General features: G+C 53.9%; 1 protein-coding gene across 2 annotated transcripts in view; it reads right to left on the bottom strand.

The window, feature by feature from the left end:
• AP2A1 (adaptor related protein complex 2 subunit alpha 1) overlaps positions 1 to 21403 on the bottom strand; it is a 30160-nt gene extending 8757 nt beyond the window's left edge. For both annotated transcript variants that reach the window (XM_053905644.1, XM_053905645.1), the window contains exons 1-7: positions 21199 to 21403; positions 10071 to 10139; positions 9794 to 9936; positions 9413 to 9606; positions 3199 to 3328; positions 2723 to 2824; positions 1222 to 1330 (exon numbers count right to left, since the gene is read on the bottom strand). In XM_053905644.1, the coding sequence (XP_053761619.1) occupies positions 1222 to 1330; positions 2723 to 2824; positions 3199 to 3328; positions 9413 to 9606; positions 9794 to 9936; positions 10071 to 10139; positions 21199 to 21265 (814 nt within the window). In that variant the 5' untranslated portion in view covers positions 21266 to 21403. The remainder of the gene's footprint in view (positions 1 to 1221; positions 1331 to 2722; positions 2825 to 3198; positions 3329 to 9412; positions 9607 to 9793; positions 9937 to 10070; positions 10140 to 21198) is intronic.
• Positions 21404 to 25681: the final 4278 nt, after the last annotated feature.

Here is a 25681-nt window from a genome sequence, read left to right as displayed (position 1 = left end):
TCTCTCTCACAACAAATGAATAAACTTAAAAAAAAAAAAATTTCTTGTAAGTAAACGGGAGACGGCCCCTCAGTCTCTCTGCACACCATTTGCTCAGAGTCATGGATGAAATGCCTACAATGCAGAGAGGGTGAGAGTAGGTGAGGTGCATGTTCTGGGCACACCCCAAAATGATGAGGCAGGGCTCCTGGGATGGAAGGGAGCCTAGAGATCTGCCTGAGCCCTTCCTTCCAGGATGAGAAAGAGGCCCAGAAAGGGCCCGAGGCTTCCCCAGGACCACACGATAAAATTCATCACTGGCTTTCACAGCCTGGGAGGGGCCTCTGGTGTCACTTACGTCATACAGCCCATTAGCGTGTGCATGTACGCACACAGATGTGCAGACACGCGCAGACTCGCACACACGGCCAGGCGTTCGCAGATATGTGCTCATGCGCACGGTTGGCTGTGAAGATGCAGGGCCGCGCATCGGTCCCTGGCCACAGCAGGTGCTCGGTACCCTGGCCGAACTGAAGGGAACTGGCTTATCGGTCACCTACTATGTTCTGAGCACCTCAGCACAGGGTCCCTCAAAACTGCTCCGTGAAGTGACACAGCTGAGGATATGGGAGCTCAGGGGAAGCCCTGGCCCGTATGGCGGAGTGAGGGATTTGCAGCGAGAGGGTGCTGTCAGGCTCTGCCCCTTAGTCACGGCCTGGGCCTGGAAAGGTGATGTCGCCTCTCCAAACCTGTTTCCCTGTTTGCATATTGCAGGGATGGCTCCCCCTCACCGGCTCTGTCGGGAGCACGTAGACACCCCCGGTGCCTTACCTGGTTCGCTACGGGCGCCTCATCCACACCATGGCCGTGACCTCGAGCAACAAGGTCACGGACACCTCTGACAGAGCTATGCTAATCCAGACGGCACTGCCTGGAATCACCCCCTGGTCTGCTGGGTGACCTTGGGCAAGGACCCCCTCCTTCCCAAGCCTCGGTCTCCCCCTCACTAAAATGGGTGTGACAACAGCCCCTACGTTACAGGGCTAGAGCACAAGCGTGGCTTCCCAGGGACCCCAGCCCATGGCAGATCAACACACGCCGTGATCTGATTCTTTGGGTTGCCCCCCCCCTCCTCCCCCCCCGCACGATGCAGCCTCGCAGAAACCCTGACAGCCCCCCCCCCCCACCCGCCCCGGCCAGGTCAGAGGCCCCGGATCCCCGGCCAGGTGGGCTCGGCGGTACCTGGCGGCGGGTAGCACTGCAGCAGACGCAGAAGCTTCACCGAGAGCCAGGGCGCCGGGACGAAGTAGTAGGTATAGTCCTGGAGGTCGGTGGAGGCCGAGGAGACGATCTGGGGGCGGGAAGAGGGGGTGAGGCCCGGACAGGGAAGGGCGGGGCAGAGTGACACTGCCTTCCCCAGGGGGCGCAGGAATCTGAGGCTCGGGGAGGGGAGGGAGGAAGCCAGGGGGCACACAGCGAGGGACGACCTCGGCTGCGGTGCTCGCACGATTTTTTTTTTTTAATTTAATTTTTTATTTTTAAAAAATTTACATCCGAATTGTTAGCATGGTGCCCGTTGAGTTTTTGACTGCTGCCGTCTGCAGGGCAGGGAGTCTCTGCCGATCCAATTCCCTCCCGTGAGCTCCTTGCTCCAAGGGCTGACAGCGTGGAGCCTGCTTGGGATTCTCTCCCCCCCACACCCCTGCCCTTCCCCTGCTTCTTCTCTCTCTCAAAAATAAACAAACGTTAAAAAAAAAGAAAGAAAGAAAGAAAGGCTCGGGGAATAGGTGGGGAATTAGTAGAAGGGTGTGGGACTTTTCCTTATGGCAAACTCCTGCTCACCCCTCCTCCAGGAAGCATTCCCACCATGCTCTGTGCCACTGCCATGATGGTATGTGCCCTGACCCGAGTGTCACTGTAGGTGTCTCCCGGACCAGCCTGGCACACAGGAGTATTCAGATGTATGGTGAATGAATGACAAAGCAACTGAATGAGCTGGTGTGTTTGTTCTCTTTGCTTGAGAATCCAGGCCTCCCCTTACCTGCCCAGGAAATGTTCATATTCACTCCAAGTCTCAGTTCAGGGATCACCTCTCCCGGGAAGCCTTCCTAGAGTGCCAGGCTGGGTTAAGTGTCTCCTCTGGGGGTCTACAGTGCCCTGCACTACCTCCGTGACAGCACAGATCACTCCCGTGAAAATCTGGGACACTGTCGGCCCTACCGCGTGCCCCTCCCCTCCCCCCCCCCCCCCCCCCCCCCCCCCGAACAGGACAGGGCTCAGGCTGACTCATCTGTGTCCCCACAGGAGGCCTCAGGGCATGTTCCCAGGACATGGGCGAAGGTGGTAAGAGAAGCAGAAGGAAAGAGGGGAAGGGAGATGTAGGAGAAAGAGAAGTAGGAGAAAGTAAGAGACAGGACGGCGGGGGGGTGGGGTGGGAATCCGGAGAGCTGTTCTCACCTCCCGGGTTTTCATACTAACACCATATAGACGGACTGACAGCAGCTACACCGTGAGGTGGGCGCCGGGAGTGTCCCCATTGAACAGACTGGGGACATGAGGCCCAGAGAGGCGAAGCCTCTCTGGAAGTGGCCGAGCCAGGATGAACCTAGTTCAGAGCCTGAGTTCATCACCACTGGGCGGGGCTGCCGCTCCGGGAGAAGGAGGGGGACGAGAGAGGGGCTCCAGGGGACAGAGCCTCCAGGGAAGGCCACCTCCCTGCAGCCAGCGCCAAGACCACACCCACCCGGCTCAGGCGAGACACGGCCAGAGAGATGCAGGTCTTAAAGTCGTCCGGGTTCTTCTTGCAGAGACAGGTGATGAGGCTGACAGCAGCCGTGACCACACCCTGCAGAGACAGACAAATGGCAGGTCAGGGCTGGGGGGGCGGTGGGGGAGGGTCAGACTGGGGATAAGTGTCCAGGCTGTGGATCTGAAAGCAGAGGCTCAAGGGCCGGGTGGGTGATGGGTGTGGGGGACACTGGACGGGATCCCTGGGCAGTCAGGGGGGGGGAATCAGGGATCGACGTGGGGGTTTCTGGACACTTGGGTGGGTGACAGGTACTAAGGACACTGGACCAAGATCTCTGGGTGCCTGAGTAAAGGCAGGGACAGAGGTGGGGATCCCTGGGCGTCCAGGTGGGAATCAGGGCAGAGGCGGAACTCTCTGGGCTTCTACGTGAGCGTCCAAGGCCCCTCCCGGTGAGCGGGCAGGGGCCTCACCATGTGCTGGTCGTTGAGCAGGTGCACCACGCGGGCCGTCCACTCGCCCATGGGCACTAAGTCAGGCGAGGCCTTGTAGAGTCGCAGCAGGCACAGGGCCGCGCTCTGTTTCACGCTGTCCATGCTGTCCCTGCAGGGGCACAGTTTGGCGGGGGGAGGTGAGTGCGACCCCAGCCGCACAGAACTACAAGACCATGACCCCAGCCGAAGTCAAACGCTCTGCCGACTGAGCCACCCAGGCACCCTGTCCATCTCCTCCTTATGACAAACCGAGGAACCGGGGCCAGATGTGTGTGCTCGAGGTCCTGACTTGTGGGGCGCGGCTCCGGGGCAAGCCGCTGACCCTCTCTGATGGGCTGGGGGATGGAGAAACGGCACCGTGGACCAGCAGCTGGCGCGGCCTGGAGCACAGAGGGGGCGCGGGAGCTGTTCTGAGAGCCCGGGCGGCCGCCTCGAGGTGCAGCTCTCCCGGAGAGGATTCAACCAGAGCCCGGGCCGAGGGCACCAAGGGAAGTCCCTGCACCAGTCGAAGGTCGGGTGCAAAGACCTCTCCCAGGACGAGCAGTAGAAACGCGAACTGCGGCGACAGAGCAGCTCTGTATGCTCCCATCAGACAGGCAGACGTGTGCGTGCCGGCCGGGCCGGGGGTGCAGACATGGGGACGGGCCCTCAGGAAAGGAGCCCAGCGGGTGGGGGTGGGGTGGGACAGGTGCTGGGCGCCCCTGGCCCGCGTGCCCCTGGGAGTGACGCGGACCAGGCCCGGCGATATGCTCCTGGACACCCACCCTGGGGAAGGGCGCACACGCGTGTTCAGGGCGATGGCTCGAGAACGTTCACCGACGGACGGTCGTCAAACTAAAACCAAAACTGGCAGAAGGTCTGCCCCAGTGGTGCTCCATTAATGACCGTTTTACCATTGTTACAGCCCATGTGTCAGGAGCCCTGAGCCCAGGCCATGTTTTGTTCTAGGTGTTTCTACACAGGAACCCTCATCAGAGCTCTCGAGGGAGGTGACCTCTACCGTCACCTCCAGATACAGGGAAGGGAACGTCCAGCCGCACACCAAATGGAGGAATAAGGGCTATTTATCACCTTGGTTAACGTGAAGACAGACGGTGCGACTAGTTAGGTAAAGCTGAAAACTGCATAATGTAGGGGTGTGTGCCCAGGTGTAAAAGGACAAGGGGGCATGTGGGAATTATGACCGTCAAATTCAGGGCACAGGGAGGTAGGGAAAAGTGGAGCAGGTGTGAAGGATATGGAAGGAATTCTACCGTAACTGTTTCTTTTTCTTTTTTTTTTTTTTTTTGAGAGAGAGAGCACATGAGTGAGCAGGGCAGAGGGACAGAGAGAGAGAGAGAATCCCAAGCAGCCTCCAGGCTCAGCTCGGAGCCCGACGCGGGGTTTGATCCCGAGACCCCTGGGATCACCTGAGCTGAAATCAAGAGTCGGACACTCAACCGACTGAGCCACCCAGGGGCCCCCGCCTTCTTTTTTTTAAAAAGCTGTGCTACTACATGACCCAGCAATCCTGCACCCAGGCATCTACCAAGTGAAAACAAAGTTCACACTAGGTATGTGTACATTATTCGTAATAGTCCAAAAAAAAAAAGGTGGAAACTTTCTGATGGATGAATACAGCCGAATATCACTATTGGGCCACAGAAAGGAAAGAACCACAGCTTCATACGACACGGGGGAACCACGAAAACATTAGGCCAAGTGAAAAAAGCCAGACACAAAAGGCCATGTGTTGGGCGCTTCTGTTTATCTGAAATGTTCGGAGTGGGCAAATCCAGCACAACAGAAAGCAGATGAGTGGTTGCCTGGAGCGAGGGGCAAAGGCAATGGGGAGTGACGGCTAACAGGTATGGGGCTTCTTCCCGGGGTTAAAGAAACGTTCTGGAATTAAGAGAGTGGTCGTGGTTGCACAACATTGTGAATATCCTAAAACCCACCGAACTGCGTGCTTTAAAATAGTTGAAACAGTGAACTGGGTATGATGTGGATTTGATCTTCAATTAAAATAAAAAAAAATCTACCTAAAAAAATATATTCCCCTGTGCTCCCGTCACCCGCCAAGGCCAAGCTTCGGGAGTCGAGAGAGACCAGCCGAGCACTCAGACGTCCCCGGCCTGGCCGCTGACTCTGGCGCGGCACAAGCCCCCAGCATCCATTCCCTGGCGGGCAACTAGGACATCGCCTCTGCTCACGAGTCTGTCACGCTGGCCTCCTTCTCGGCCCTCCCAGGCACCAAGCTCTCCCCGTTGGGGAAGCCGGCAATTTGTGTCTCACCCAAGCCGATGGTGCCTGCCTGTCCTCATCTTAAAGAAACCGAAAACGGCATCTGTCACGACTGACCAGTCCGTCCGATGCGAAGGGTTCTTCTAGTCCCGCCCTATGGCCCGTTCTACATTCTCCTCCCATCTCCCTGGCCGGACCTCGACCGGCTGGGCTGCCCCGGGGCTTAGCCTTAGGTCACTCCTCGTCCCCTCTCATGTCTTCCCTGAGGCACTTCAACTGGCCGTGGCTTTAATTACTGTCCATCCTGCGCTGTCCCGTACGGTGGCCCCAGCAACGTGTGGCTGCTGGACACAGGAAGCGAGGAGAACCCGAGCAGAAACACAATGTGTGTGCGTGTGCGTGCATCACACTTACAGGTGGTGATGACGCGAACGGTTACATGGATAATTTTCATGCTGATCCAAGGTCAACGTGAAAATATTTTAGAGTGACTGGGTTAAATTAAAATATTAAAATAAGTTTCACGCGTTTATGTTCTTCCTTTGTCTAATGTAGCGACTTGAACCGTGGAGAGGCTGTGTGTGGCCCGCGTGCCATTTTTAGTGCTCCGTGCACGGCTCTCCCACACTCGCTCTCCAGCCTCGAGTCCCCGCCATCCAGTCGCCCACCTGACATCTCGGCCCAGATGGCCAATAGGCACCTCACGTCCCACGTGGCCAAACCTGGCTCAGGTCCTGCCTCTAGAGTCCCTGCTCCTCCCCAGTCTCGGTCATCCGCACACCTGTTCACCCTCATCCTCTCTCTCTTTCCTACCCCCACGTAACCCGTCCCGTCAGCGTCACTTCCCGAACATAGCCAGCCCCCGGCAGTTCTGACCTGGACGGCAACAGACACCTCAGTGGTCTCCCCGCTACCACCCCCCCGCCCCCAGTCTCTAGTTCTGCTTATGGTTTCTTGAGCTGCTTGATGCCGAGGATTGGCCTCTTTCATTGTTTCTGGGACATTCTCAGCCGTTACCCGTTCAAACAACGGCCCTGTCACCTTCTCTTCCTTCTCTCTTGCTAGAGCTCTAGATGGCATTGTTAGACCTTCTCTATCTTCCATGACTCTTTCTTTTTTTTTTTTTTTTTTTTAATGTTTATGTGTTTATTTTGAAAGAGAGAGAGAGCAAGCTGAGGAGGGGCAGAGAGAAAGAGAGAGAGAGAGAGAAAATCCCAAGCAGGCTCCCCACTGTTAGCGCAGAGCCAGATGCAGGGCTTGAACTCCTGAACCGTGAGATCACAACCTGAGTTGAAATCAAAAGTTGGACGCTTAACCGACTGAGCCATCCAAGCACCCCATCTTCCATGACTCTTAACCTCTCTCTCTAAATTTTCCATCTCTTCCTTTCTCTGGGCTGCATGCTGGTGAATTTCATCATTTCTATTGCCTGTTTACTAAATCTGCGTTGGCTCTGTCTACCCGGCTGCTAAACCAGACCACCTAAATAATACTCTCCATTTCTTTTTCAGATCTGCTTGCACTTCCATTTTTCAACTGTTTTCTTATTTACTGAAACATATGAAACATATTTATGTTACCTTATATGTGAATATTCCAATTTGATTATTATTTTCAGCTTCCTTTCTGCTGGTTCTCCCTCATGGTGTTGCACGGCCTGTGTTTAGTGATTTTCGATTGTGTGTTACTCATGTTAACTGGGAGCTTCATCTGTGGTGAAGGCGGGCTTCTCCAGAAAAGGCTGGTTTGCTTATGTCAGGCCTCAGCTACTACCAGCTTAAAGCACTTTAAAGTTTGGCTTCAGAACTTGTGGACAGCCCAGGTAGGGGAAAATCAGGCTGAAAACCAGTGTGTGGGCTGCTCCGTGCCAAGGTTCGAAACAGGTAATTTTGCTGATAGTCCCCGAGGGGATTTATTTCTAGGTCACCCTCACTTTGAAGTGTGGCCTCTGGAGCTTCTCCTCAGACAAGCTTTGTATCCTGTTCCCAGAGGCCGCAGGGCCCCAAAACCAATATCTAGGTTCACCCTCCAAGCAAACTCTGGCTTTGGCACTCTGCTCATTTTCCCAGGTGCCAGGCCCTTCTTAGCTTGTGGCCTGTATGCTCCTCGTTTTCTCACTAGCTCTGAATACGCTGAAGAATATTTCCTTTCTTCTTTTATCCAACATTGATAGTTGGGTTTCAGCAAGAGCATCAGTCAGGAATCTAGTCCACCACGCTACTAGAAATACACATTGTACCTTCTCCCATACCAAGCTGGGTGATCTTTTAAAAATACAAAGCCAGGGGCACCTGGGTGGCTCAGTCGGTTAAGCATCCGATTCTAGATTTCAGCTCAGGTCATGATCTCACGGCTTCGTGGATTTGAGCCCTGTGTCAGGCTCTGTGCTGGCAGCATGGAACCTGCTTGGGATTCTCTCTCTCCTTCTTTCTGCCCTTCCCCCACTCGCACTGTCTCTGTCTCTCTCAAAATAAATAAACTTAAAAAAATAATAAAATTACAGGGGCGCCTAGGTGGCTCAGTCGGTGAAGCATCCAACTTCGGCTCAGGTCACGATCTCGCAGTTTGTGGGTTCAAGCCCCGTGTCGGGCTCTGTGCTGACAACTTGGAGCCTAGAGCCTGCTTCGGATTCTGTGTCTCCTTCTTTCTCCCTGCCCCTTCCCCGCTCACGCTCTGTGTCTCTCTCCTTTAAAAAATAAACAAACTTAAAAAAAGTTAAAAAATAAAATAAAATTACAAAGACAATCATGTCACGTGCTTACTTAAAACAAACCAACTGCCTTCCATTTCAATTAGAATAAAATCCAAACTCCCCTCTCTCTCTTGTTCGCTGCACTCCGGCTACAGAGACTGCCTCTTGGTTCCTTGAATGCAGAGAGCTCATGCCTCAGGGCCTTTGCACTTGCTGCTCCTTTTGCTTTGGACATTCTCCAACATTTTAAAATAACTATCTTCTCACCATTCCGGTCTCAAATTGCGTCAGCTCCTTGGACAGACCCTCCCTGATGAGTCTATTTAAGCAGCTTCCGCCACCACCCTTGCTGCCCCCACTACCCCTGTTGCCCACTACCCACTTTTGTTTTCTTCACAGCGTTTATCACTATCCGAACTCATCTTACTTTTTTACGTATGTATTTGCTCTTTGGGTACCCTCCCTAGATGTAAGCTTCCTGAGGGTGGGCACAACAGTCCTCTCTTCTCCCTCCTGCCTCCCCAAACCCACAACAGTGCCAGCATATTGAAGGCCCTCAAAAAACATTTGATGAGTGACCTCCAGCCTCAGGATGATCGCACAGGCCTACCCCAGTGCCCCTCATCTCATGCCTTTCCCCCTTCCACGGCCAACCACTCCTCCGTGCCCAGGTGTCAGCCTGATGCCGCTTCCTCTGGGAAGCTCTCCCTCTCCCCCAGACTAGGTCAGGCGCCCAACTAAATGTCCTTATGGGCTCCCGTGCCCCACAGCATGGTTCCGAGAGGAAGTATACGGTTCATCCTGCAATTATTCAATCCAAGTGTATTTCCCACTCTGGACCATGAATGCCTGGGAGGGCGATGACCGTGTCCATTTCTGGTCACGACTGTATCCCTTGCGATCAACATGACACTTTGCGCACAGTAGCTGCTCGCCGGATGTTTGTTAAATGAATGAACGAAGAAGCAGAAGTCCTGGAGGGCTGTCACCAACATAACTTCCGGTTGCTACCTCTTCTATGCTAGCTATTAAAGGTCACTTAATCAGACAGACACCCCACTGGCTTTGTTGGGGAGGTCGCTTCACACCACTGAGTTGGCTTGGTGAGATGAAGAGAGAGAACCGTGGGGCTGCCACTAGGATCTAAGCCCGGCATTACCCCCACATCCTGGCTAGGAGACCTTGGGCAGGTGACACAGCCTCTCTGACCCTCGAACTTGGCTGGACCTTATCTATTCCATCCCAAACCCCACCCCTCCTGGGTCCCCAGTGCCTCACCCAGCCACCAGGATGCGTGGGATGTCGGCGGCAAAGGCCTCGCCCATCTCCCGGCTGCCCACGTTGGCGATGCAATGCAGGGCCAGGCACATGAAGGTCGGGTTACGGCTGGCCAGGTCATTCTTGATGGCGTTATTGATGAGCCGGATCAGCTCGGAGTTTGAGTTCACCAGAACCGAGATGAACAGGTAACCCTGGGTGAGGGAGGAGGTGGGGGGCTGAGAGCCTTGTGGCTACTTGGTCCTAGACCCCAACCCTCCCATCCTGGGGTCTGTACTCCTAGTTCCCTCCTCCCTCAGACCCAGGAATCCAGACTCCCAGCTCCCTCCTCCCTCAGACCCAGAAGTCCAGGCTCCCAGCCCCTCCCCCACCCGGACTCACTATTTGCTTCTCCGTGTACTTGTTGGAGCTGAGCAGGTTCACAGCTTCCATGTGCCCAAAGTCAATGTCATGCCCCAGCAGGAAGATGAACAGCAGTTTACACACATACTTTTTCTTACTGTAGCCGTCCAAGGCTTTGTCCCCTAGGGCCGGAGGAAGGAGGAAAGGGGAGGCAGAATGAGGAAGGATCATGCCTGCAAGTCCCCAGTCCCTTCCTCCCTCAGACCCAGGCCTCCAGCCCCTCTCCCAGCCCTAGGAGTCCAGGCCACCAACCTACCTTTGAACTTAGAGCGGATATTGGCCAGTTCCTTATTGATTCTCTTAATCTCCGCCTCCTTGCTCTTACCTGGGGAGGAGAAGGCAGAGCAGGTGATGAGGGTCGCAGACAGTTGAGCTCCCTGTCCTCATTTTCCTTGGCAAGGCCCCTCCCTGCGGGAAGGGCACACTCTCGCCACCCTGGGGCCTTGGGCCCTGGGGCTGAGGTTAGGCCTGGGCCCCGTCTCTAGCTGGGAGCTTCACGGAGGTGAGAATCATGGCTCAGTGGTCTTTACAACCCGGAGGAGAAGCCTGGCACATAACTTGGGGTGACCCTTGACTTGCTCCCTCCTTCCTCCTCTCACTGTGGCCCCTGAACTGTACTCACCCTGGGAGCCCCTATCTCTACCCACAGCTCTGGTTATGCCTCCACCACCAGCCCCCAGAACTGGCCTGGCAAGAAATATATGATGGATGGATGGATGGATGGATGAATGAATGAATGAATGAATGAATAGTTCGGCTGCCTTCTAACTGTCCCCAAGGACTCTCACCCCTACCCCATCCCCACTGAGCTCAGCATCTCCTGAAAACCTGCTCCTCCCCCAGGTTCCCAACGTCATGAAGGTCCCACTGCGTCCCAGTCACAAGGCCAGACTTGTGGGTGCTGACCTCGTCCACTCCCTTCCTGTCCCTCCATACATCCTGTCGCCCCACAGACCCACTTCCTCCATTTCCCGGCTGCCAACCTCTCCCCAACTTGTCTGCGACATTCCTACTCTTCTGATAAGAGGACTTTCCCTGACCCCAGAGGCTAGGTCCTGTGCTCCCCGTGCTCCTCGATGTTCGGGCACCTCCTCTATCAGGGCAAGCCGGCTGGACGGTGACCGGGTCTCTCGGCCACCCTCGCCGCCTGCTGCGTCCCTCCCCACGTCCCCCAGTCCCACTGGAGCCAGACTTCACCATCTTGTCCTCGACAGGCTCACTCGGCTCGTCCAGACAGAAACCCGGATGCGTTAGCATTTCACTCAAGCCGTCGCCACATCCCTTTGGCTTGACCTACAGAACAGCGGGACCCCCGCCACGACCACCGCACCCAGACCCGAATCACTGCAGCGGCCTCCTTCCTGGCCTCCCGGCCTCCTGCTGGGGGGACTCCACCCCATGGCTACCAAGCCCTGTGGCCCTGCCCCGGCCACCCCACCAACGTCACCCCTCACCACCTCACTGTGTGTTCCACCCACGGCCTCCCACGTTCCCTCCTCTCTCAGGGGCCTTGCGTGTGCTGCACCCTTTGCCCGGCCCATCTCTCCCGTTAGCTCCTTGTCAGCTGGGTCTCAGCTCTTGTCACCTCCTCCAAGAGCCCTTCTCTGACCACTTTTTTAAAGACAACGCCTTGGGGCGCCTGGGTGGCCCAGTCGGTTAAGTGGCCAACTCTTGATTTTGGCTCAGGTCATGATCTCACGGCTCGGGGCTTCGAGCCCCACTTCGGGCTCTGTGCTGACAACGCGGGGCCTGCTTGGGATTCTCTCTCTCCCTGTCTCTTGAAATAAATAAATACACTGGAAAACAAAAACAAAAACACAAAAAAAACACAGCCAATGCTTTATACTTGTTTCCACCATTAAAAATAAAAGCCTTGGGGCGCCTGGGTGGCTCTGTCGGTTAAGCATCCGACTTCGGCTCAGGTCATGATCTCACGGTCCGTGAGTTCGAGCCCTGCGTCGGGCTCTGTGCTGACAGCTCGGAGCCTGAAGCCTGCTTCGGATTCTGTGTCTCTCTCTCTCTCTGACCCTCCCCTGTTCATGCTCTGTCTCTCTCTGTCTCAAAAATAAACATTGAAAAAAAAGTTTAAAAAAAATAAATAAAAATAAAAATAAATAAAAATAAAAGTCTTCCCTAAGCACATTTCACACCATGTAACTATTTTATTTATATTTACTGTCTAACCTTGGCTCCCACTTCAGATTATGAGCATCGCTTAGCGGGCCCTGAGCTGCGCTGTCCAATACGGGAGCTCCCAGCCGGGCCGCTCTTGAGCACCTGAAACGTGGCTGTTCCGGACTGAGATGGGGTTAACGTGGCAAAAACACACTGGATCTGGGAGACGGGGGTGGGGGGGGAAAGAACGTAAAATATTTCATTGAAAATTTAACAATATCGGGGCGCCTGGGTGGTTCGGTCGGTTGGGCGTCCGACTTCGGCTCGGGTCGTGATCTTACAGTTCATGAGTTCGAGCCCTGTGTCGGGCTCTGTGCTGACAGCTCGGAGCCTGGAGCTGCTTCGGATTCTGTGTCTCCCTCTCTCTCTGCCCCTCCCCTGCTCATGTTCTGTCTCTCTCTCTCTCTCTCTCTCTCTCTCTCAGAAATAAACATTAAAAAAATTAAAAAATATATTGGGGCGCCTGGGTGGCTCAATCAACTGAGTGTCCGAATTCGGCTCAGGTCGTGGTCTCGCGGTGTGTGAGTTAGAGTCCCACATTGGGCTCTCTGCTGTCAGCACAGAGCCCAATCTGGATCCTGTCCCCCTCACTTTCTGCCCACCCCATCTCAAAAATAAAAAATTTTTTAAGACAGAGAGAGAGTGCAAGTGGGGGAGGAGTAGAGAAAGGCGGGGAGTAGGGACAAGGGAGAGAAAGAGAGAGAGACAGAGAGAGAGAGAGAGAGAGAGAGAGAGAGAATCCCAAGCAGGCTCCACACTGTCAGAGCCCGACGCGGGGCTCAAACTCACGAACCATGAGATCACGACCTGAGTTTGATCATGATCAAAACCAAGAGTCGGTCGCTCAACCAACTGAGCCACCCAGGCACCCCTCAAAAATACTTAAAACAAAGAAACAAACAAACAAACACCCATGCCAGACATATTGAAATAACAATATTTTGGTGTATCAGATTATGTAAACATATTATTAAAGTTAAATTTGCCAGTTTCTTTCTCCTTTTACAAAAAAACGTGGCTACAGGAAAAGTGGAAACCACACCCGTGGCTCATACTCTATGTCAGCGGGAAAGCGCTGTTCCAGGGCCTCCTCTGGGCTCCACACTGCCTGTGTCACCTCCAGCAGAGCACAGCACATGCTGTGGGTGTCGGGGTCTGCCCCTGTCCCCCAGACCACAGGAGGAGCCCTTCGCGGGCAGGGCCAGGATCTGGGTAGCAACTCTGTGTTCCAAGGGCCTACCAAGTGCCGACCTGAGAAGAGGCATGAAGACAGGAATAAGGGCCTTAAGAAGTGCGTGTTGGGGCGCCTGGGTGGCTCAGTGGGTTAAACGTCTGTTTTCAGCTCGGGTCATGATCTCACGGTTCGTGAGTGCGAGCCCCACGTCGTGCTCTGTGCTGACAGCTCGGAGCCTGGAGCCTGCTTCGGATTCTGTGCCTCCTCTCTGCCCCTCCCCCGCTCCTGCTTGTGCTCTCTCTCTCTGCCCTCAGGAAGGGGATGGAGGGCCTGGGGATGACAGTGGGACAGGGTCTCTGGGACCCAGGCGATGAAGGGTCAGTTCCTCAGTGATGAGCCGGAATTGGCCTGTGTAGCCCCAGAGGCCATCTGATCCTTCATGTAGTAATTACTCGGTTTTTGAGCCCCACGGGCCAGGCCTGAGTGGCGCGGCGACACGGGGCACCCAGGACCCACCCGGACGTTGCACTTGTGATTTGCCTCCAGGGGCTCCCGGCCTGATAGGGCGCAGGCGATCAACGAGCCCTGTCCCCACACCTGAGTGAGATGCGCAGGGACAGAGGCCGCTTGGGGCCCTTGGTGGTGGCTGCCTCGAGGAGGGGACATTTGAGGAGGGCAGTGAAAGGTGAGGAGGGTTCAGGAGCAGTTCACGGGAGAGGAGAACCTGTGTGAGGGTGGTGGCAGGGGGTGGGGGACAGCACCCAGCAAGGGTGCAAGGTGCACGCTCTGTTCTCCTTATTTTTACTTATTTTTATTGTTTTTTGTTTTTTATTTTTTTTTAGATGGCCACAACTGTTTTAAGTGCTTGCCTTAAAACTATTCTGTAAGGACCAAAAAAAAAAAAAAGTCCTGTTTTATAAATAGACCATATATTACAAACCGCCTGCTTAAACGTCATCGCAGATAGATGGACATTTGAACAGCAATTGAATTTGGGGCTAGAGCATTCTCTGGGCTTTGTTTAAACCTCTATGAAAAGCTTCGAGCCCACCTGGGTGGCTCAGTAGGTTAAGCTGCTGACTCTTGGTTTTGGCTCGGGTCACGCTCTCACGGTACATGAGTTCGGGCCCCCCATCGGGCTCTGTGCTATCAGCACAGAGCCTGCTCGGGATTTTCTCTCATTCTCTCTCTGCCCCTCCCCCCCAACTCGTACTTTTTCTCTCTCTCAAAATAAATGAATAAACTTAAAAAAAAAAAAAAAGCTTCGAGAAGCAGGCAAAACTAACCTATGGTGTTGGATGACAGAGCCGTGGTCATCCTTGGAGGAGGGTCGGGGCTGGGAGCGTTGACAAGGAGGGTGCCAGGGAACCAAGGATGTTGTTTCTGCATCTGGGGGGCCCGTTCTGTAGCTGTGTTCAGTCAGGAAAAGTTCATCAAGCTTGACACTTATATCTGTGGGCTTTTTTTTTTTTACATTTATTTATTTTTGAGAAACAGAGCGAGACAAAGCGTGAGCGGGAGAGGGGCAGAGAGAGGAGACACAGCATCTGAAGCAGGCTCCGGGCTCTGAGCGAGCGGTCAGCACAGAGCCTGACGTGGGGCTCGAACCCACGAACCGCCGTTCATGACCCGAGCTGAGGTCGGACGCCTACCAACCGAGCCACCCAGGGGCCCCTGTGGGCTTTTTTATACATATGCCAGCTCTGTGTATGTACACATGCATATGTAAATTAATATATTTGCATATTAAATTATAAATATACATATTTTTGAGATTATTTACTTTGAGAGAGAGAGAGAGAGAGAGAAAATATGCCTGGGGGAGGGGCAGAGAGAGGGAGAAAGAATCTCAAGCAGGCTCTGTGCTGCCAGCATGGAGCCCAACATGGGGCTCAAACTCACCAAACTGTAAGATCAAGATCTGAGCCAAAATCAAGAGTTGGACACTCGACCGACCGAACCACCCAGCACCCTAAATATATATTTTTATGGGGAAGAAATCACCTATGCAAAGACCGTAGGAAGCATACAGGGACAACCTAAAAAATATTTACAGAATATATGTACGTGCGTATATATTTTGTTCTGTAAACACTCTTTAATGGTCGTGGGATGGAGCCCTGCGCTGGGCTCTGCGCTCGGCATGGAGCCTGCTTGGGATTCTCTCTCCCTCCGCCCTTCCCTCCCGCTCACTCGCGCATGTGCAGGCTCTGTCTCAAAGAAAGGGGAAAATAAATACATAAATCAATCAAATCAAATCAAATCAAATCAAATCGAATCGAATCTCAGGGCATCTGCGTGGCTCAGTCGGTCAAGCATCCGACTCTTGATTTTGGCTCAGGTCACGATTTCACAGTTCATGGGTTCGAGCTCCATGGCCGGCTCTGCGCGGACAGCGTGGAGCCTACCTGGGATTCTCTCTCTCCCTCTCTCCCTGTCCCTCCCCCACTCTCTCTCTCTCAAAATAAATAAACGTTAAAAAAATTATTTAAAAACCCAAAAACCCCAAAACCCCAAATCTCAATTCAGTCACTGCAACATACGTTTGGAACAACTCAGGTACTTTGGGAATCTGCTTTTTCGACCCTAAGTTGTACGAACTCTTAATGCAGAACAAGTATTTCCAGTGAAACTGTGGCCTGGTTGAGAAAGAAACATCAACTGTCTCGTGAACATTTTTTTTTTAAATATCGATTACGCATTCAAATAATACGGCGGACGTTCTAAGTAAAAGACATTAAACGTCCACTCGTTTTACTTTTTTAACGTGGCTACTGGAAAATGTAAGCTTGCGTACGCGGCTCGCTGGGTCAGATGTGCTCTGTGCTATCAAAGGCATTGCCACCCCGGAGAGGAAATACTCTCCGTGAAGAACCGGCTGCAAAAGAACGCGGCTGCCGAAAGCATCCCTGGGCGGCCGCCAGCCGTGCGAAGGGTGCACACACCGATTTGTCAACCCTCAGCCTCTGGGCAGAATGCAGCACCTGAGGGCAGGGACGTGTGGCTGCTTCACTCCCAGGGGGCACCCCCTGGGTTCACAACAGTCCCCACACGGGAAAGGTGCCGGATGCAGATTGTGGACCGAGAGTACTAGATGGCACACAGAAGTGGGTGAGGCTGGGGCTCAGTGAAGTCCTGTCATCCTCCAGGCCCTACAGACCCACTAGGTCTCTCTCGGACCGCAACTCCTGCCCTCCCCGCCAGCCACGGCCTCCTCTTCCTGTTCCTCCTCCTCCTTGAATTCCTCCTACACCGCGAGCACAGTCCTGCCTCAGGGCCTTTGCACAGGCTGTGCCAAGAACTTCCTCCTCCAGATTTATGCAGGCCTATTTCACCCACCCAATTTGATTCTTTGCTCCAATGTCCTCTTTTCAGCAAGAGACTGTCTGACCAGCTTATATAAGAGCACTATCCCTAACCTTGTCCCCATACCCGTTCTCTGCTTTATTTCCTCCCAACACCCACTGCTACCTGTCTATACACCTGAATACTCTATATTTACTCGTGTACCAATCCGTGCTCCCTTAGAATATGAGCATGAGAATAGGAGAATATATATTTCCATAGAATATGAGAGAGAGGACTTCTGTTCACTGTTGTAGTCCCGCTACTTAGAGCAGCGTCTGGTGGCCGGTAAAGATTGATTGGTTCATTCATTCGTTCATTTCCTTATTCATTCAACCAGCAAACATCTCCCAAGGACGCCCGTGGGCCAGGTCCCACAGAGGGCAGAACTGGGGACCCTGGGAAGGATCAGAGCAGGGCCTGTGCTCCAGGGGCTGGGGGAGATGCCACAAATGGAATGGGTCACACTTTGGAGTAGGATGCACCCCAATGGAGGAGCTCAGGGCACTGTGAAACCCAGCACCACTCCCCCTTTTTTTAATCACTCATTCGCAAACTCTCCTCAGGCCTAGTGGTAGCTGGGGCCCTAGAGGGAGGGCAGCCCCAGCCTGGGCCCGGGAAGCTCCCAGGCAGATTAAGTGACTGGGAGGCAGATCCCCGCTCCAGAGAGCACAGGACGAAGCCCTCAGGCCAGGCCCAGCCCGAACCTTTCCCCTTCTTATCAGCAGAATTTGCCCTTCCTTGCCCTCCTTCTCAAAGCCTGCCTTTCATCTCCTTCTAGAGCCTTCCCCCTGAACTCCACTCTGCCCTTCAGATTCTCCAGCAGGATGGCTCAACACTCCTCTCCCTCCTCCACCTGATCGGCTCTGGGCCCTGGCTCATCCACATCCCTCAGGCCTTCGGCTCCCTCACTCCTGCTTGAAACCCTCCCCAGTGTTCTCAGGACAGACACCGACTTGGCCTCTGCCCACCTGCCCAATCAGATCCCATCCCGTCCCTCTGTGCATCAGCCACACAGGCCTTAGCTCAGTCTCGCTTGGGCCCCAGGACCTTTGCACTGTTGTCCCTCTGCCTCCCCAGCTCTTCTCTGCCTCCCTTGGCCTGGCTAACTATGCCACATTGTCTGAGCACTGCAATCAGATAGAGCTTTCATTCTCTCGACATGGTGGCCCTCTCTCTCTCTCTCTCACGGACTTAGGACAGCTACACGTTTTTTCCACTTAAAAAAAAAAATTGAGGGGCGCCTGGGTGGCTCAGTCGGTTGGGCGTCTGACTTCGGTTCAGGTCATGATCTCACAGCTGGTGAGTTCGAACCCCACGTCAGGCTCTGTGCTGACAGCTCAGAGCCTGGAGCCTGCTTTGGATTCCGTTTCCCTCTCTCTCTGCCCTCCCCCCCTCACATTCTGTCTCTGTCTCTTAAAAATAAATAAGCATTAAAAAAGAGTTTTAAAAATTGAGATACAATTCACCCAACCATAAAGTGGGCAAGCCAGTGGTCTCTGGTATATCCACAGTCTTGTGCAACAATCACCAAGATCTATTTCCAGAACGTTTTCATCACCTGGTCTGGACACCTCAGACAAACGAAATCATACATGTGGCCTTCTGTGTCTGGCTTCTGTCACTTAGAATGAGGTTTTCAAGGGGCGCCTGGGTGGCTCAGTCGGTTAAGCATCCAACTTCATCTCAGGTCATGATCTCGCGGTTCGGGAGTTCGAGCCTTGCATCGAGCTCTGCGCTGGCAGCTCAGAGCCTGGAGCCTGCTTTGGATTCTCTGTCTCCCTCTCTCTGCCCCTCCCCTGCTCACACACTCTCTCTCTCTCTCTCTCAAAAATAAATGAATAAACTTAAAGAAAATAATAAAATAAGTAAATTAAAAAAAAAGAATTTAGAATGAGGTTTTCAAGGTTCATCCATGTGGTAGCGTGCGTCCTTTTTGATGGCTTAGTAATATTCCATGGCACGGGGTACCACATTTTGTATATCCATGCATCTGACGGTGGACATTTGGGTTGTCTTGTTTCCGCTCCTGGGCTACGGCGACTAGCCCTACTATGAACATCTATATACATGTGTTTGTGAGAAGGACTGCCACCATTTTCATGCAGTACCTGTCTCCTTCATGGGACTGGGAGATTCACAAGGGACACAGACCAATCTGTCCTACTCACCACTGTGTCCCCAGCGCCCTTGGTAAGGTTTGAAACACACCAGCCATTCAACAGTTACTTGACGAGACGACGAAGGACCAGAGGAATCCCCGATTCTCTAGCCCCAACCCATCTGGCTCAATTCCCTCCACTGCCCCCGAGGCAGAGTCTCCCCCTTCTGGGGTCCTGCAGCGACACCGACCTGTTTTCTCTTTCCTTCCCCACCTCCATCATCCAGTCCCTCTGCAAATCCTCCAAAACGTGTCCCCAGACCAACCACTTGTCACCCCGGGTCAAGCCAACACCATCTCTCACCCGGATGCCGGCAGCAGCCCCTAATCATCTCCCTGCTTCCGCCGCCACCTCGAGTCTCTTCTCTTCACAGAGGCAGAGGAATTATTTTAAAACATCAAGCAGCTCGCATCCCTCCTGCCTCTAAACCTTCCTGCCGCTCTCGTTTCACTCAGAGAAAGGCCAAAGCGCTCTCGGAGGCCCACGAAGCCCTCCACAATCCGTGGCTGCCCTCATCTCCCGCCCTCTCCCCCTTCGGCTCTTACCTGAACACACGCTAAGCACGCTGCAACCCCAGGACCTTTGAACACACCATTCCTCTGCCTGGACCCCCCTCTTGCCTCCAAAATCTGCAGGGCTTGTGCCCTCGCTTCACTCAAAAGTCTACTCACGTGCACCTCCAAGCCCCATCTCAATCCCGGCTCCTCCTCCCAGTCACCCTCTGACCTGGAATCATTCACTGTAGTTCTGTGTTTATTCTCCATCTCCCTCACGGCATGGGGGCTCCCAAGCCGGGGACTCTTGCTCACTGTTGGAGCCCAGTCCCAGGCAGTGTCAAAAGGGGGTAACGAAAAATGATCTGTCAAACGAATGAATGAGTGAAGGCAAGGTGCTGTCATCGGCGGGGCTTGCAGACAAAACTGAGCCTTAGAGAGGTTAAACGAGTCGCCGAGGGTCACATCCGTGACCGGCATCAGAGGCCACACACACCTACTCCTAGCACCCTCCCCCACCTAATCCACAACCCCTCCTCACTCACCTCTTTCCGTAACAACTATTAACATCTCTTCTCCACCTGACACCCAACAGCCTCCAGCCCTCTCGTTCACCTCGGACACGCCAGATCCTTTCACACCTCCTCAGTTCTACAGTAATCACAGAGGCCGCTCTTCAGACCCACCGAAGTGACAAAAACAACAGCCAAGACCGCCCAGTGCCTGGAATGTGCAAAAGGCCTCACTCACACACATTATCGCAACCACCTCATCAGGAAGGTGCAATCAGCAGCCCCTGCTGACAGATGAGGAAATCAAGAGGTGAAGTCCCCCGTTCAAGGTCACATGGCCGGGGAGTGACAGCGCTCGAACTCAGACCCGGGTCTGGCTGACCCCAGAGCCCGTGCAGATACAGCCTCGGAAGCTCTTGGCAGCTCTAAACACCAACACCCACTCCCAGGAGTTGGGAGCTGACTTGGCGCCAGGCCTCTCGGCGTCACGACGATCCTTCCTGCTGGTGATCACTGTCCCCATATTGAGGTGGTCAGACGGGAGAGGGTTGTAGATTCAGGAGTGCCCTGCTCCCTGACCCTTGACCTCTCTCTGGAACCAGGCTTCCTCCAACACTTAGCTTTCCAGATCTCCTCCCCGCAAATTCCCAAGGCTCCCTGGGCCCTTCTTTGAGCTCTGGGCTCTCCCGGTTCTGACACATCCTCCAAGCCCCCACTTTATAATGTCCTCTTCTTTCCAGGCCCCCAGCTTCCTGTCTCAGGTTCTCCCAACACCCTCCACCTGCAGCACCTCTCCTCTGTGTTCCTAGATCCCTCTTTTCCCCTTAGTAACCCTTCTAGTCTCCTCACCACTGCCCTCCATGTCTACTAAGCCATCCTCCATCCTGGAGCTCCCCTATCCCTCACCAGGGTCACACTATGGTCCCCCACCTTCCCATCTCTCCTCCCCAACCCTCTGGGACGTTGTATTACTCTCAGGCCCTCTCTATGCACTAGCCAGGAACCTCAGTGACCTACCTAGCCCCTTCCCCTCTATGACACCCCCTCATCCAGGCCCTCAAAGCCCGGCACCATTATGCTTCCTGTGTTTCACGTCCTCCAGGTCCCCTCTGGCCTTCTCCCACTCTATCGCCGCCCAGGGGACCCCCCCCCCCCCCACTCGTACACCTCCTTCTCTTTCTATCGACCTCAGGGATTTCTCTAAGCCCCTAGCTAATAGGTTCCCCAAGCCTTTCTATCATTCCCAGGGAACACCTCTAGGGTCCCCAGCCCTGGGACCTTACTAGCCTCCTCTCCTCTAAGACCCTCCCGGACGCCTCTAGTCACTCCGTGTCGTCACCTCAAGAGGCACTCTATGACACCCTAAGTCTCTCCATTCCCCCCACCCTAAAGTTCCCCCCGGGGCCTCTCTATTCTCCCCCTCTACGACGCAAAGGCTTCTACGCCCGGGCCCCTCTGTAACCCCCGAGTCCCTCAATTCCACGCTCCCCCTCCCTCCAGTGTCCCCTGGCCGCGCTCTCACAGTTCCGGATGTCGGAGATGAACACCGCGAGCCCCCGCATCCCATCGCCCTTGGAGACGGCCGGCATGATGGCGGTGGTGTCGGCTCCAGGCCTGGCCGGGCAGGGCACAGCTCAGCGGGGGCTGGCAGGCGGGGACCGGGAGGAAAGGACCCCAAGCAGCGCCGAAGAGCCTAGCCGGCCGGGGGGGAGGGCGGGCGGGCTGGCTGGCGGGCGGGCTGGCAGGCCGCGGCTCCGCCTCCGGACCCTCCCCTCGCGCCCGTCGTCCTGAGCTATCAGTCTCCCATTGGCCCGGATTACTGCCGCTCAGACTCGGGCTCACACCTCGCTCCCTCTCTCATTGGCCGCTGGACAAAGGCACGCTGCTACGATTGGCTCGGCGGCCCGCTATTTCCGTTCGCAGGAAGGGGGGGATGAAGAGGCGTTGCCCAAGAGACGGGCGGAGTTCGGTTGCGTGCTATGGGACCTGCCCCTCCGAGCGGCCGGGTCCGATGCTGATTGGATCCGGCGAAGGGAGGGATTGATTAGAAGGAAGGCGGGGGAGTGTGCCTGGGAGGCGGGACTGGCGTTGACTATGTCCAATGAGCAGGTAGATCGCCCACGCAGGCGTCGCGGATTCGCCAGGCCTGTCCTATTCCCGCCCCCGACTGGGCGGCTGTGGGGGCGGGAGAAGTGCGTTGATAGGTAGAGAAGGAAAGTGAATGGGGGTTGTCACTCAGCTGGACTAGGATAGGTGGAGGGCCGCCTGCAATTCCCTGCTGCAGAGAAGTGGTTGGGAGGGGCAAGCAACTGTGAGGTGTTTACTGCGCAAGCGTTCCCGATTCCCTCTCCCTCCTCTCTTCCACCCCCGACTCTTTAAATCTTCTTCCAGGAAGTCTTCCCCTCCCCCTCCCTTGTCTAGCGGCCTAGATGTCGAAACCCAATTTCTCAGAACGGGGGAAATACGAATTCAAGTCTAGTCCTCTTAGGCATACGTTAAATCTGACGTCCAGAGAGGTTGAGTGACTTGCCCAAGGTCACACAGCTCAGAAGAGTAGAGCGGGGATTTAAACTATATTTTGTCTTTTAACCACTTTCCCATATACAATGCCTTTTTTTTTTTTTTCCAACCATAATGCCATTCTACACATTGTGAATCTCTCCACCAAACTTGGAGCTCCTCCTGAGCAAGAATGGCATCTAGTACTGAAGACCACTGGTTCAAAGGAAGGAATAGATGAATCTCCTTAGTTTAGCCCAACCACCACCCCTTGGCACCCAAGCCCCTCTTTGATTGACTTTGATTTTGGGGAAGGACTACAATTCTCTGGGCTATTGAGAAATTTGGGGTAAAAGGAACTGAGAGAGTCCATTTCTGTCACCTCCAGGAACTAAACTCCACAACACTTGTCTAATCTCAGAAGTCTGGTATTCTTGGAATGAGCCTTGAGGGAGTGTCCTGGATCCTGTGAACTTCCACTCTGAACCCCCAGGGGATAGGGACCGGGACAAGAGCTGGCCAGGCTGCAGCGTTTCACAGATTGGTCCATCTGGGTTTCCAGGAATGGGGCTTGGGAAAATCATTCTGGATTCTAGGAGGAAGGACGTGCTGAGCTGTCTTAGTGACCAGGAAAGTCCATTCCCAGTATGGGTTGGGGGTGCTATTTGCCCCTAAAGAACAGAGAGTAGAGGACCAATTAGGGGCGGCGCCTGGGTGGCTCAGTTGGTTAAGCCTCTGACTCTTGGTTAACCCCACATAGGGCTCCATGCTGACAGTGCGGAGCCTGGTTGAGATTCTCTCTCTCTCTCTGCTCCTTCCTTGCTCTCTCTCTCTCTGTCTCTCTCTCGCTCTCTCTCAAAAATAAACTTAAAAAACAACCACAATGAACAACTAATAGGAATGTGAGTTGGAAAAAGTCATTTTTATGGAAAGATACATTAAGCGTTGCAAGGACTGAAGGAGCCCTGAAGGAGTGGGTTAAGCATTGGATTCTTGATTTCGGCTGAGGTCATGACCTCACGACCCATGACCTTCATGGGTTCGAGTCCTGCCTGCCTCCATCTCTGCACCAACAGGGCTGAGCCTGCTTGGAATTCTCTTTCTCCCTTTCTCTGCCCCTCCCCCGCTCTCAAAATAAATGAACAAACTCAAAAAAGAGGAAACACTCTCTCCCGGAGAACATCTTTAAAAATACATCTTCGTGACAGGATTCGAACTTGTCCTCTTTTTGGACAAGAGAAACACGGAGAGTCCCAAGAAGAGGAAAAGTGTGTCTAAGTGTGCCTTCCCTGCCTCAACTCTCCACCTCACTTTCACCCAACCACCTTCCACCCTTTGCCCAGGGCCACCTGAGGCCAGATGGAGTTAACTCTGGGCTCAGTATGGGGGGGGAAGAATGTCCTGAAATTAGGTCCTGATATAGATAGGTGGGGGAACTCAGTCCTCCCTCCACACATACCCTACCCTAGAGCCCATGAAGTAACCAAAACTTAATTTTCAAGACTGGCCCTAAAGCAAAGGCATTCTGGATTCTAATAGGGAGTCAGACCGGGAAGGCTGATTTAACTTTCTGGAAAACCTGGGATTGTTTGATCCTGTGTGGGGGCAGTCCTGGACCCCCCCCCCCCATCACAGGAACTCATGACCCCTGTTGAATTAGAGCGGTACTTATTAAATAGAAACACAGTGGGAGCCACATATATAATTTTCAACTGACTCGAGCTACATTTTTTAGTTAAAAAAGTGAAATTAATTTTAATAATGTATTGGGGGCGCCTGGGTGGCTCAGTTGGTTAAGTGTCCGACTTCGGCTCAGGTCATGATCTCGCGGTTCATGAGTTCGAGACCCGCGTCAGGCTCTGTGCTGATGGCTCAGAGCCTGGAGCCTGTTTCAGATTCTGTGTCTCCCTCTCTCTCTGACCCTTCCCCGTTCATGCTCTGTCTCTCTCTGTCTCAAAAATAAATAAACGTTAAAAAAAATTAAATAATATATTGTATTGAAGCCAACATACCCGAATACTATCATTTGAACATATTTACCGTTCTAATTTTCCTAAATCTTTGCTTTTGTTTTGAGACAGGGAGCACATGTGCAAGTGGGAAAGGGGCAGAGGGAGAGAGAGAGAGAGGATCCCAAGCAGGCTCCAGGCTCAGCACGGAGCCCAACTCCAGACTTGATCTCACAACCCTAGGATCATGACCCGAGCCAAAATCAAGAGTTGGATGCTCAACCAACTGAACCACCGAGGAGCCTCTAATTTTCCTGAGTCTTTGAAATCCTGTGTTTTCTACTTAGAGCACACATTGATTGAGACTCACCACATTACAGGCACTCACTAGCTAAAAGTCATTGATTGTGCCTGTGAACTTGGAATTATAGAAGGAAGGAAGGAAGGAAGGAAGGAAGGAAGGAAGGAAGGAAAGGGGAAGGGAGGGGAGGGGAAAGAAGGGGAGGGGAAAGGGAGGGGAGGAGAGGAGAGGGAAGGGAAGGGTAGGGAAAGGAAGGGAAGAATTATAGGGCTGGTTTGAACAAGACAATTATGGGGCTCCGGGGCTCAAAAACTAACCCACTGTTAGGTTTTAAGACCAGACTTTGAACAAGTCCACATTTGGGGGTCTAATGAGCTTTGGGCAGACCTATTCATTAAGAAGAAACCCCAGGAGTAGCCCAAGTATCTCATGGATTGAACCAGCAATAGCTCCTAAGACTTTGGCCTCTGCAAACCAACTCTTGATTTTCTCCAGAAAAACTGGACTCATCCTCAGTCTTCCCATTTGGGCAAAGGGGCCCTCCATCAATCACTTGGGCACTCTTGCCAGAACCCCGTCCCTCCCCCTCACGCCAAGGGCGGAGCACATCTGAAGTCAGCCACCTCCGTCGGTCACCATGCAGGCTACTGTCACCCTCATCATCCCTTACCTGGAAACTTGCAGTGACGTACCTTATGACTGTCCCCGCTTCCATCCTGGCCACCCACAGTCCACCCCCCACACACCAGGGCACTTCTTTCAACAATTATCAGCTGTGTCCTTCCCCAGCATAAAGGCTTCAGCCACACTGGCCTCCCCTTGGCCATTCCGACCCTCCAGACCCGTTCCTACGCTCCACCTCTACCCCCAGCGTCCCCCAACCATATTCTTGTTTCTTTGTTCCCTGCCTGCCCCGCGCAGCACCCCCCCCCCCCCAGGATCTTGGATCCCCCAGCAGCGGGACACAAGCAGAGGGACCCAGACCCCAGAGTACCCCACGAATCCAGGGTATTGCGTGAAGAATCAAGCATGCATGGGGGGGTGGGGGGGGAGGGTGGCGGGCAGGGGCCGGATGAACCCACAGTCTCAGGGGAAGGGAAGCTGAACCTCTCCCGAGGACCAGTGGGCCCATCCATTGTAAGTTCTGGACTAGAATGGAGAAATCCATCGTGGTTCTAATGGAAGGAACATATCTGGTAGAACCAGAAGTGTTCAGGGAGACCCCCTGGGGGAACACACTGGCCAGTGCCTTCTCC

The sequence above is a fragment of the Panthera pardus genome, unplaced genomic scaffold (assembly GCF_024362965.1).
Source record: "Panthera pardus isolate Hobbes unplaced genomic scaffold, ASM2436296v1 HiC_scaffold_18, whole genome shotgun sequence".
Lineage (NCBI taxonomy): Eukaryota > Metazoa > Chordata > Mammalia > Carnivora > Felidae > Panthera > Panthera pardus.
This window is presented reverse-complemented; position numbering and strand designations above follow the sequence as displayed.